The sequence below is a fragment of the Seriola dumerili genome, unplaced genomic scaffold, assembly GCF_002260705.1.
Source record: "Seriola dumerili isolate Sdu_G_001 unplaced genomic scaffold, Sdu_1.0 BDQW01001299.1, whole genome shotgun sequence".
Lineage (NCBI taxonomy): Eukaryota > Metazoa > Chordata > Actinopteri > Carangiformes > Carangidae > Seriola > Seriola dumerili.
In genome coordinates, this window is record NW_019175554.1 from 1560755 (window position 1) to 1573576 (window position 12822).

The 12822-nt window shown below is 38.0% G+C and overlaps 1 protein-coding gene across 1 annotated transcript in view; it reads right to left on the minus strand.

The window, feature by feature from the left end:
• LOC111238404 (glypican-6-like) overlaps nucleotides 1-12822 on the minus strand; it is a 127694-nt gene that overhangs the window by 29880 nt on the left and 84992 nt on the right. The window contains exon 5 of the mRNA XM_022767883.1: nucleotides 1340-1470. Within this exon, the coding sequence (XP_022623604.1) occupies nucleotides 1340-1470 (131 nt within the window). The remainder of the gene's footprint in view (nucleotides 1-1339; nucleotides 1471-12822) is intronic.

The window sequence follows — 12822 nt, forward strand, 5'->3', positions numbered from 1 at the left end:
TATATATAATTGAGTTTATTGAGTATTACACCACTGAGTGATATCAATATATCAGAGAACACTGCATTCTTAAAGAAACTTACTTTTATGAAGAGAATTATTAAACTGAATTACAAACTAAAGCTCTGTTGCTATACAGAGACGAAAATAGAAATGCAGATCTATTATTATTTGAACCTTACATTAATCAATGTGTAGTTCACAGAGGTTCATTGTGAGAATAGATTGTTTTCAGATGGCTTGGTCTCGACAGGCTCTTAGGGCCCAAACAACAGACCTCCAAACAGCATAGCTCATTAGCATTCCTCCCTGGCATGTCTGCTGGCCCCTGGCTCAGAATGTGATGGAGCACTCTAATGTGCTACATGACTGTCATGACACCAGGCTGTCTTTCCTCTAATATTCATCACTTCTTCACAATGATTACAATCCCACTATCCTGTACATCACACAATCAAACCGATTTTTAACAGATGCGTGTTGCAGGAATGAAGGTACAGTGCTGATGCGCTTTGCAATAGCATGGCGACCGGGGAATGGTGACATATGGTTAAAATGTGAATGTGGGGAAAAGATTGTAATCTCAGAGCAATCTGTCAGCCAAGCACAACCTTGCAGGGAAAGGGAGCATCAAGTGCATAGACAATGAGTAAAGTTGTAAATTGCAGCCCTCTTGATATGGAAAAGAATGGGGCCTCTAATTCACACTGACCTTTATAACTCTGTCTCTGAAGATAGGCCAGAATACACCAAAGGATCAGAATTAAAAGTTGAACTGAAAATTCTACCTTTTGACAAGAAATACTGTTCTGGGTGTGATAATATCCTGAAGAAGGTTAAAGAGGAAATTAGCTGCTTCTCTTGCACGTTAACTGTCTCTATCTATATCTTTAAATGGTTTGTTGAAACAAAACATGCAAACACGTATACCAGGGTTCCTATCCCGCATCCCAGGTGTGGTTAGGTCCTAAACACTTTGAATAAGGCTATGCATAGATTGTAGTTTTGGTTATTGTAGTTTTTTGACAGATACATTCATGGGAAAATGTTTTCTTGTTATTTATTTGTTGTTTTTGTAAATTGGTAGTATATAAACATAACTTTTAGGAGACAGGGTTGTGTATTGAAGCCTGTCACTGTGTTCTACAGGCCATCCAAGGCTTCCTACGATGCATCTACAGTATGGTAATATTTTCACCCACATCATGATCATCAGATAGATTAAAAAAATTGTTGCAATAATTAGTTTAGATAAAAAATGTTTTCATTACAGATATATAACTCTTAATAACAAAAGTTATCAAAGCATGGCGAACAGAGCTAGTTCAGGATACAGTACCTTGGCTGACACTTGCATGCTGTTCTCCTGCATGGTCATGATAGCCTCAGAGATCTTGATGTCAATTGGCTCTATAACTGTTTCAATGTTGAAGGGTCCCTCCAGTCTGTCTGCCACCAGTAACATAGCATCTGTCAGAACACAGAGGACACATGTCAAAACAGAGATATTACACACACACACGCCAATATGGTCACATCATCTCTGAGCATTAACAATCGCCGTTGAAAAAAAACCCTCTGGGTGCTGTGCTCTATCATGTGTCTCTGGTTTCAAAGAATTGCGCCTTCTCCAAATGTGTTCACTACCAATAAATGCCAACAAAAAAAAAAAAAAAACTGCAGTAACCCCCCCCCCCCCACACACACACACACACACACACACACACACACACACACACACAAACACACTGCAATAAAGAGATGGGAAGATAGAGGAACTGCTTGTAAGAGGATGTGCAGCAACAAGTAGAAATTAAATTTCATCGTGCTAAGCTTAAAAGTAGCTTATACATAAAACAAATCATTGATTTGCATGTGCTAATTGCTTCAGATAGAGAATGACAAGACTTATGATTTATTCATCTATTTGAATTAGTATTTCTAATTGTGAAAGTAATCAATAAATTCATAAATTCATGTCTACGTCTCATGGTAGTAATTATTTTTTAATTACATCCCATATTTCTGTCAACCATGAATTTCATAAGACATGACAGCATGCAAAAGCTTTACCATCACGCATCACTTAATAACATCTGTTTGCAAGTAATGACATCAGGCACACAACAATAGTTTATGTGTTGTTGTTATGTATTGTTGTTTCCTTGTTTACTGAACAAATACCAACAACCTCCCCACAAAACAAAACAAAACAAAACAAAACAAAATAAAATAAAATAAAATAAAATAAAATAAAATATAACAAAACAAAACAAAACAAAACAAAAAAAACAAACCAAAACAAAACAAACCAAAACAAAACAAAACAAAACAAAACAAAACAAAATAAAATAAAATAAAATAAAATAAAATAAATTAAAATATAACAAAACAAAAAAAACAAAAAAAACAAAAAAAACAAAACAAAACAAAACAAAACAAAACAAAACAAAACAAAACAAAACAAAACAAAACAAAACAAAAAACGAAACACAGATACCATGACCTTATTATTCTGGATGAGCCTTGGCGTGAATCGATATCTAAACAGATTAGCCTACCCACCCAGCTGCCACTCTTCATTTTCATTAAAACAATCTGATATTAATATGTTCATACAGAGGGATGATGCTATTGATTGTGTCAGACTGGGAGAAGTCAGCGGTGAAAATAATGTGTTTGACATTTTCATTATACTCTATCTTGTCTCGCAAAAAAGTAATTAAAAGTCCACCAAGCCTTGTTTGAGAGGTTAGCACTGGTTAAGTGGGAGGGCAGCGATATCAAAGAAGACTTCTGTCTGTGCACTGGCATTTGCAGGGATGTGGACCACTCAGGAAAAGCCTATTTGCCCCTGTGTGTGTGTGTGTGTGAGAGAGAGAGTCTTTAGCAGTAGCAGAAAAGCAGTGTAAATCATTTGATCATAGGTGATCACTTGCTGTGTGGTCTAATCGTGACATTTTTGCTGGAAACATGGACTGACTTTGACTTCTGACTCTAAGATCGTCACATTATTTCCAACTCATGGAAGTGTTTGGACAAATGGAAATATTCTATATCTTTGTCAACAAACTCCATGAAAAGACCAAATCCAATTGCTTTAGTCTGTCTTTATACTTTCTGACCCTCTCTGTGCTTTTCAGCCACAAGCTCGTTCCTCCTGAACATGGATGACTTTAACATCACAAATATATACTCCCATTTTTAATAAAGGCTAAAGAAATTAAAACAGTTGGGCACTGTATTTTATAATGTTTTTGTTATACTCTTTTTACACCAAAATTAACCTGTATACAGTGACTCCTTTTACACTGCCAGCCGTATTTGCTGGAGAGGACACACACACAACTGCAGGTCATCACATGCAGTGACAGAACACACACACACACACACACAGATGCAGGAGAGAAAAGAATGAGCTGCTAGCTGCCGCCCAGACTGGCAAAATGGATCTGTCGCATCTCATCTCCGGGTTGGTGGTCCTGTAAGTGTCAAAGCCTCCGTGTGAGACACCTTGATCGGTGATTGTGTGTTTTTAAAGTTATTTTGGGGCTGTGGTCACTCCTTCATTACAGAGTGCAGTGCAGCTGCTGTGTTTTTTAGGTTTAACTGCACCGTGCTGGGCAGGTGAAAGTTCTATTTACAGTATTTGTGCTCTGAAAGATATCACAGCACTGGAAAGGGGTGAAAATTAGCATGTTCACCCAGGCGTTGTGTTTATATCATTGCAAATCAGAGCCGGACCTGATAAATACCCACGTCATTTGGTACAGGACTAAATGCCGATTGTACGCTTTTCCATTGCTGACAAAAGCCAGACGTTAGTGGATCTTAGCTGTTTTTTTGACCAGTGTAAAAAGGGCTTTCATTTTCATTTTCATTTTCAGCTGCAGATTTTACAGTAGCAGGAAGGTGCATGTGGGATCAACTCAAAATAAACTGCCCAGGTTCATTATAATAAAGTAACATATCCACCAATGCAACAATAACAATGGATGTTGATGGTACAGAGGCTACGCAGACAATACTTGTTAACAGGATCAGTTCATTGTTGGTTTACGCCTTTCCGTGGAATTTGTTGACAATAAGAAAACTACATTAAAACATCACCAGATATTTTTTCCATTGCTATTGATTTTTCATTGTTTCAGCAAAGTACTTACACACAATTCAGTTTCAAAACATCACCAGTGAGCTGGGAGAAAATTTGGGACTTTGAGAGCACTACTGAACACTTGAGGAAAATCAGGGCAAGAGGTCTTCGTACATAACTGACAAAGGGGGTCATTTGTCAGTGCCTTCCATAACAACATGACTCCTGGGTGTTTCCTCATCTGCTTCCCTGTGGTGCAGGTATGATCATGTTTATACAACTTAAACTACTTAGGTATGGTTAGAAGACCGCGCCAGTGGTTAAAGGAAACCAATTCTGAGTGACTGTTGGTAGGAGACTGAACATGCACCCTTATCCTAAGTGTCAAAGCTGCAGACTTTGTACTGCGTCGACTTCTGTGCAGAACATTTACTGAGCCTGTTTTACAGTAGTATTGTGTATTGTAGCCTTGTGTGGAAAACTTTAACTTGTTCAGTCTGAAAACCTTAAGAGCTGTGTAAAATCGACAAATAAGATAATTGGGTTAAGTGAGGCATAACTCTCGCAAGTGCAGTGTAACAGTTACAGTTACAATTACAGTGTAGGCTGGCACTGAGGAAAGCCAATACTATTCAAGACTGTCCCGACCAGCCATTGCAGAATGAGTCTGAGCTCCTGCCCTCAGGCCAGCATTTCAGAATGCCTGTCATGAGACCTAAGGAACATAAAGTCTCCCTCCTCTCACAGGCTATTGACAGGGCAGGATATTAAGCTCACCCGCTTGACTGAGGGGAGTGATTTAGAGGACAAGTGAGTGCAGAGGAGAGAACACTAGCCTGGCCAAAGAGAGGTGAATTAAAAGCATAAAGATTAATGCGTAAACCTGGTATTGTCAATTAAGCCTGAATTAAGCTGCAATAATATCCAGAGGTCCTGTCTGAACAACAGCTACACTGCAACCCAACCTCATCAAAAAAGAGGTAGAAACACTATATTTAAACATAAATTTACAAGCAGTACCCACAGATACCATCGCCAACACTATTGGACAAAGGTTTTTGTTTGCTGACAAGATATCAGAAAAGAGTTAACAACAGATTTGGGTAAAGGATGGTAGACAGACCCTTGGCATATGATCAGTGGGTGAGATTTTGGTCAAGATTTTAATTTGGATTAGAGCAGATCAAGTGTTTCAGACAATACTTCCAAGTGTCAGCATACATCAACTTGATGTTTGGAAAATGAAAATTTGATGAGAACATCAATACCACTCCCATGTTAAAAATGAAGTTTCCTTCCTCATGATAAATCATGTATTGTTTACATCCACATTTGCTTGCTAGCTGTCTTCTTCTTCTTCTTCTTCTTCTTTACCTTTGCGAACGCACTGTTGCATTTTTGTGCATTGCCCATAAAGTGAAGTCAAAAGAAGAATGTAAATTGCAGCACCAATGTGACTCACACATACAAAGACAAGGACACAAAGGAAGATCCACTCAAAGCTTTTAAACAAAAATATTAAAAAAAAAAACCGCTGGACAGTAAATAATAAAAATATATTATTAAATATATTAAGACTTTTTCAAAAAGAACTTTGACTTGTCAATTTATCCACAAACGTGCAAATTTTCTCACAGGTCATATACACAGCTTGTATCTCAGACAACACTGGTCAGCTTATGGCCAGAATTGGAGGAATGGTGTACCTTAGCATTGGGGTTTAACTTCCTGGTCCTATTAATGGATAAGATTTCATTTTTCTTGGCTACAACTGCAACATTAATCTAATTTTGATTCAAAAAAAAAAAAAAAGAAGTATCTCACATTTGATTAGCCAAAGAGAAGTGGGTATCATCTGATCTTGTTTATTATACTACTATAATTAAGTGCATTTCATTTCCCTCCACAGATGTTTAAAAAGCACACAATTCAAGAAAATGTAATTTTCTTCAAAATAGAGAAAATCAGATTTTCATGAATTGAGGCTGGGCAGCAACTCTTTCCCTCCCCACCACAAAATCTGGCGGTCTGATAACATCATTTTATGTTGTACTATATTATCAACTTGTGTATGTTGTTAGCCAGGCCTGTGCTGTTACAATGCGCTGAGTGAATAAAGCTACAGATAGACTCTTCTGTCTGTTAGTGGCTTGTGCCTTTGAAGAGCACTCCTGTTTGTTTACTCTGGAGCCTCAAATTGGGCGTGATGCTTGGTTAGATTTCCATCAGGAGCTGGCTGGAGGTCATTGCAGGGGGCCAACCCGAGTCCTGTGAAGTCTTCAGCTGCCTATGTTTAGTAGAGTACTGCTCTAATGCTCCCGCAGAAAAAAAAAGCCTCAGTGGAATTCAGTGAGAGTGGAGGGGGGAAATTTGCAGCAATTCTGTTACCCATTCCATAAAAGACCTAAATGATATCCTCAGCTGAGTTCTGACAAGCTATTTTTCATATAGCTTAATGAATATTTGATGGATTGTGAGTATGAGTCAGCCATATGAAGTGCTATGAGAAAGGGTGACTTCTACATGCTTAAATAACTTCTGAAATTATGTCACATACGGGAACACTTTTCAAAAATGATGGGCTGTTGATGAAAGGCATCTTAAATTTTAATCTGTTCTAACCATAAATCATTAGGGGGCTGCAAAGAAAATGGCATATTATAGGTCACAGGCTTTGCTGTTTCAATTTTGCACAATGTTTAGCTCACACCATCTGTGCCATCTGTACCTTTTACTATTTAATTTGGTCATCACTGTGCAGTCACAAGTGTCTTAACGCTGATGCCTGTCCTGGACCCTGCTTGTCAGTGTCAGTGGGCTGGGAGGAGGTTTGTTGCCTCATTCATTTGGGATGGCATCTAGTTGAATCGACACTCCAGCATGACAAATTACACAGAAAACAACAGCGTAGAAGAGAAAACGGTAAAGTGAGTATAAAAATAGGCAGGAAAAAATCAATTGTGTATATTTGGCACATGTAGACTACTTGTGACTTTTTGATGGCTAACTCCAAAGCGTTAACTTTCAGAGGAGACCAGGATCAAGACTGAATTCATAAGAGTTCAAGTAGCAATTTTATTCTGGCTGCATCATTTCCAGGCTTGCAAACAATAAAGGCAATGTTTGTTTTGAAGTGAGAGTATTCACAAGTGAATTCACAAGTGAATACTCTGACTTTTATTCTATTCAGATTTGACTCAGGGGAAACATTGTATATCTGTCTGTCTACTGACTGCAGGGTTTGGATTCTCAACACACATTTCATTAGAGTTTTAGAAATATGTGATTTACATAAAAATGGTTTTGGTACTTACAGCACTGCCCACTGGTTGACTTCAAAATGCCTTTGAATACAGCGTTCCCTAATGGTTTTAATATTTATATTCTCTCAACATTACCACTGACCTGACTTGCTTTTCCATTTCCCCCTTTAGCTGCCATTAATCTCGACTGATTTGTTTTGGCATCAGTTTCATGTAATGATGAAATAATTAATTTTCCTTGTATATTAACTGATAAACAATCGATTTGCTCAACCATCCATCTATCCATCTATCCACTGCCTGACACAGAGGGTTGTATTGGCATTTATTTACTGCTAGCTGCATGGTGCCAACTTTTTTTTTTTTTTTTTTGTGTGTTCTTGCTTCAGGCTGCAGGGCTGCATGCTTGGTTATTTTCTAATGGAAAACTCTTTTCTTTTTCTTTTTTTTTCCTAACCCAAAGGGATTTGGAGAGACTCCAATAAACTACCTGCAGAGTCCCTTGAGGCACACGGCAGTCATTCATGTGAGACATCAACAACTTTTAAGTGAACATGCTGAGAAACAAATACAGGGCATTCATAATTATCTGCAGCATTTTTTAATTTCATGACTGTTTTATGAACTTTCATGAGCATTTCTGCTACGGGTCTCTGAACCCCAGTAGTATGTCAAATTAACTGCTTTTACTTTTGGTCACTGCATAGTCAATAAGATTTTAATGTGGTGAGTGGCGCTGGAGTGTTCAATAAATACACCCACTGTAAGATCAATTTCTGTCACATAATACTAGATTCATCCTGAGCAGGTGCCTATAAAATCAGCTATAATGTATGTGCTGTCTGGTTTCTTGCCCATTGCAGAGAAACTACATAGATTAAAATAATGACCAAAAAAAAAAAAAAAAAATGCTGCCAAAAAGTGAGTCTATGCCCTCTTTCACTCCTTTTATAATTTTACTGACATGCTCTGATCCGCTGATTTTTCTTGAGATATAATTCTGTAAACGAAGCATAAGCCAGACTGGTGAAATATAACACACAGGAAAAAAAAAAAGTCTTACTGGGCTCTGCATGACTGCTCTGGAGTCAATGGGAGGACCGAAGTGTCAAGTCTTGTTCAAATTCAGAATTCAGTAGAGAAATGGTCCTGTCAGGCTTAGAGTGTGTTCAAAATCATCTTATGTGACCTGGTCTTAAGGATTTAAAGGCCTATCACTCTCTCAATTATGTGAACTAGTAGCTCCTATATGTCACTCATGGTTTGTTAATCTCTTCAATGACAAAGGGGATGGAGAACTGACGAAGGTATTTGAATAGTTTATTTTCAAAGTGAATAAAAGTAATGATTCTATCATCAAATATATATTGAAATCATTTTAACTTAGTCCATCTGAGAAATTGCCTTGGCTCCATGTTTCCACTGAGCTTCAGCAACAGTTTGTTATTGCTGTAATTTCACTTCTAGTGTTGATATGGATTAATGGGGGATAATTGTGTTGTATTGGAAATGATGAACATAATGCAAGTCTGCCCAGTGACTCAGAGTTGCAGTGATGAAAATGGAAAGAATAACTTTCACCATCTGCCTGTGCAAACTGGAGAAAATATCTGCATACAAACACTATGTATCCAACAATAGAAGTTGATGACACTCTGCATAAATTCCCAGTGACAACTGATTACTCCATTGCCGATGGTGGCGTTTATCCACATCCTGGAAATTACACTTACTGTGACAAATGTTTTATAGAGTCAGTGTATGAATTAGATCATTTTCTCTAAACTCAACTGGCTATGATAAACTCTACATACTGCACATGTCATGAAGACACCAGTGCACTGAAGACAAAAATTGAAATGTAATAGAGAAATTCTTCATTACTTTATATTTTGCTTGTAATAATGATGGCACAATAAAGAGAAGGTTCAGGGGATAACACTTTTGATATTTTATTTTATTAATTAACAAAATCCCTTTGGAGTTGTTTTTTTGTCCCCTTCTAACAAGTCTTTTCTGTACGCAAATAATACCATTCTTCTAGTAAACATGAAATAACAAAAAAAAAACAACTCGATCTGGAGAGTAGCTCAGTGTCAGGGAGACATCACCGCGTCACTGCACATGCATCTTGGATGCAGTTACTTGTTTACATGCTTGCAAGTTTGACAAGCTGAGAGGAAAACTACACTGGCTTTGTTCAGAGAGTGAATGTGTCACCTCCATACAACAGTGTGGCTCTTTGATATGTTGTCCGTTGCTGCTGTCGCTTCTCCATTTATTTTTTTGCCCATCACAGCATATAACTGCTAATCATGGAATGTTTCCTGGAGATGACACCAGTTCAAAATACAGTATGAACACAGAAAGAGGAAAAATAAATAAATAAACAGAAACAAGAAAAAAGATGTGTTAATATTTCAACTTTTCAAAATTCTGTGTCTTATTTGTTTTTGTTGGTTTTGACAAAGACGAAGAATGTATGAAATTTGAAAAAAGGTGGTTCTGTTGCATCAATATTAATCTTTTTTTTTTTTTTTTTTTTTTTAAAAACACTCTACCCTTTGTCCAACATTGTTATAAAAGTACAAAAGCTAAATTGGTGGAGTGCTTCTTTAACGATAATTAGAACACGAACTGGAAGACCTGCAGATGGTTTTAAAACAATCCCTGTCCTAAAAGTGCCCTACAGAGACTAACTGGGGTAAAGCCACGGATTAATTTTTGTCCCGACAGACCTCTGAGCTCTCTGACCTTTCTTTGAAGGGCTCAGTCTCAGTGAATGAAACACAGAGACATGCAACGAGAGATTACAAACACATTATGTCTCTTCAAATGTGTTCTACAGTACAGTGATGCATTTGTGTTTTACTTTAAGCACCACAGTATAAAATGACTTGCAGATGTTTCAGACTGTTTATGAATTAAATAGACAGACAGGAAATTAAGTGCGGAAACTCCATATCAGCTTGTTCCCGTCGATCATTGTACAGTATCAATATCCTTCACAAGATACGACTTCGCCTTTGTAAAACTGACTTCTTAGACACATTCAAAGTAATGCTCGTCATCATGTTGAAGAAGCTCACTGTTCACTGGGCGGGGAGCGCGAAACGAACCTCACTCTTCCAGTCTTATTTTAAGCACTCTTGTCCAAACACAGATGCTGCCAAAACTTGCTGCTGAAATAAGTCAGAGTCCGTTTCCGCTAACACTTTTTTTTTTTTCCAGTTTGCAGCTGCAAGAGGTGAATCAATTGCAAAGGACTAATTTGTCAACATATCTGTCTGTCTTTGGGGAGTCTCCACAGGCATTCTCTCATGCACTGACAGCTGGATTGCAGCTCAATAACAGCGGAAACAAATACTTCTTGATGGGGCTTTTTTTGTTTTGTTGGCTTTCGGCTATGTCTAGACTACTTTAGCTTAGTTACCATGTCTGTTGTTCCTCACATATAAACTCTCATGTCTTTTCTCTACAGCTACAGCTGCTTAAGTCCCTGTGCTGCCTCTCAGCTCTTTGTTTTGTTCTTTACACTTTACAATGCTTGGGAGAATGGTTTGGGGAATATTGGGGAAATATACCTATTTGCTTTTTGGCTGAGAGTAAGATGAGAAGATTTACACCACTCTCATGCCTGGTCGTTCAATATGAAGCTACAACCTGCGGCCAATTAGCTTAGCTTTGCGTAAAGATTAAACAAATTAAACAAAGATATAACGAGATGTCTTTAGACAGAGCCAGGGTAGCTGTTTCCATCAGCTTCCCGTCTTTATGCTAAGCTAAGCTAACTAGCTGGTCACTGTAACTTCATATTTAGTGTTCAGACATGAGAGTGGTGTCAATCTTTTCGTCTCCTTGCAAAAAAAATGAAAGAGTATATTTCCAAATATCCGAATGTCAAACTGTTCATTCAGATATACTGTATGGGCACAAACACATGCATTAACATTAAAATGTATAATTGTGCAAAACAACCACAGTGTATAATTGTGTAAAATATGTTTTCCAGACATATAAAAAACAAGGATAAAACATGGCAGGAATTACATTCAGTGTGCATACAGTATGTGTGGAGGCAATAAAAAAGACTAAATAAAACATAGCTGGCCATCAGCATGTGGTAACTCATAGTATTAAGAAAATGATATGTTGCTCGTATATAAAGTGTAGCTGCATAAGCATTCCTGCCACACACAGAGAAGAAGAATTTTGCAGATTCTGCATAGCCAGTAGCAATTAGAAAGAAAAGATACAGGTTCTTGATGATGCTGAGGATATGGAGATCACTTCCACTAGGATAAGTGAGTCATCCAGCCTTCAGCACTGTGACAGGCAGAAACCCACTAGCTAGGCTTGTTTGTTCCTGTCATGTCTGTTACTGAGACTATCATACTTCATTCTCAGTCAGTTTGAGTTCCTCTGTGTGTGTGTGTGGTGGTGTTGTGTGCTGATGCGCGACGGTGCTGTGTGTGTCTCACGTTTAACTTAAAGGTGCAGTATTTTTATGTCATACTTGAGGAATCTTAAAGTCCACTGAATAATTAAAGCGTGCGGATGTTGAGTGACACTGTAGGTTCTTACAGTAAGAGAGGTAAAGGATTTACACATCTTGAAGGCCTACACCGTGCAGGAAAGCACCCTGCAAGCTTAGTTTCTGCCAAGCTATCTATATCATTTAAAGTAAAGCACTGGCAGAGAGTTCGTCTTCATAATCTCACACACTTCAGAGAAAGTCCTTCTTGGAGGACAGAAAAATGTTGGCTTGAATTCTCGTGAACTGGTGGGTTGTGGGGAGATCCAGTTACACTGGGACACAATCCATGCAATTAAAAAGAAATGAGCAAATAAAATCAATGAGGATTGCTTACACTGTGGTGTCAAAGGACTCAACAGAGGACAAGTCAAGCCTATATCTCAATTAGGAGAAATAATGTGTACATAGGCGCAGCAGAGCGCATGTAATAATTAAGGGAATACAATGGTATTTACAAACCACCTCTCATTTAAAGCTAGAAGGAGTTCATTACTTTCACAATGAATCAGTTAAAATAGACTGTTCCCTGAGACCGGCTCAATTACAGTTGCTACGACCGTCAGTCTTCCCATTCTCGCATGGCACATACACTGATAACAACAGTGGAGTTAACCACTTGAATTTCTTAGTCATTTTTTGCAACAACAGGTTCTTGACTTCAGACGGAGATAGGCAAAAGCAGGCTTCTTATTTTGTCCATTTTAACGGCTGAAATGAAAACTGTAACTGACTGGCTGGAGTTTATCGGCTGTTAGCTATAGGCAGCTAAATAAGCTCACGTTAGCTCCGGGAGTTGATTGTGTCCGAAATCCGCTCATTCACTACTCGCTATATAATCAACACTGAGCTCAATAGTAAGCGGTAAATTGAGATTTGGGACACTTAACTATCATCATCATTTTGCATCATCAAAGACAGCTGCTGAATCA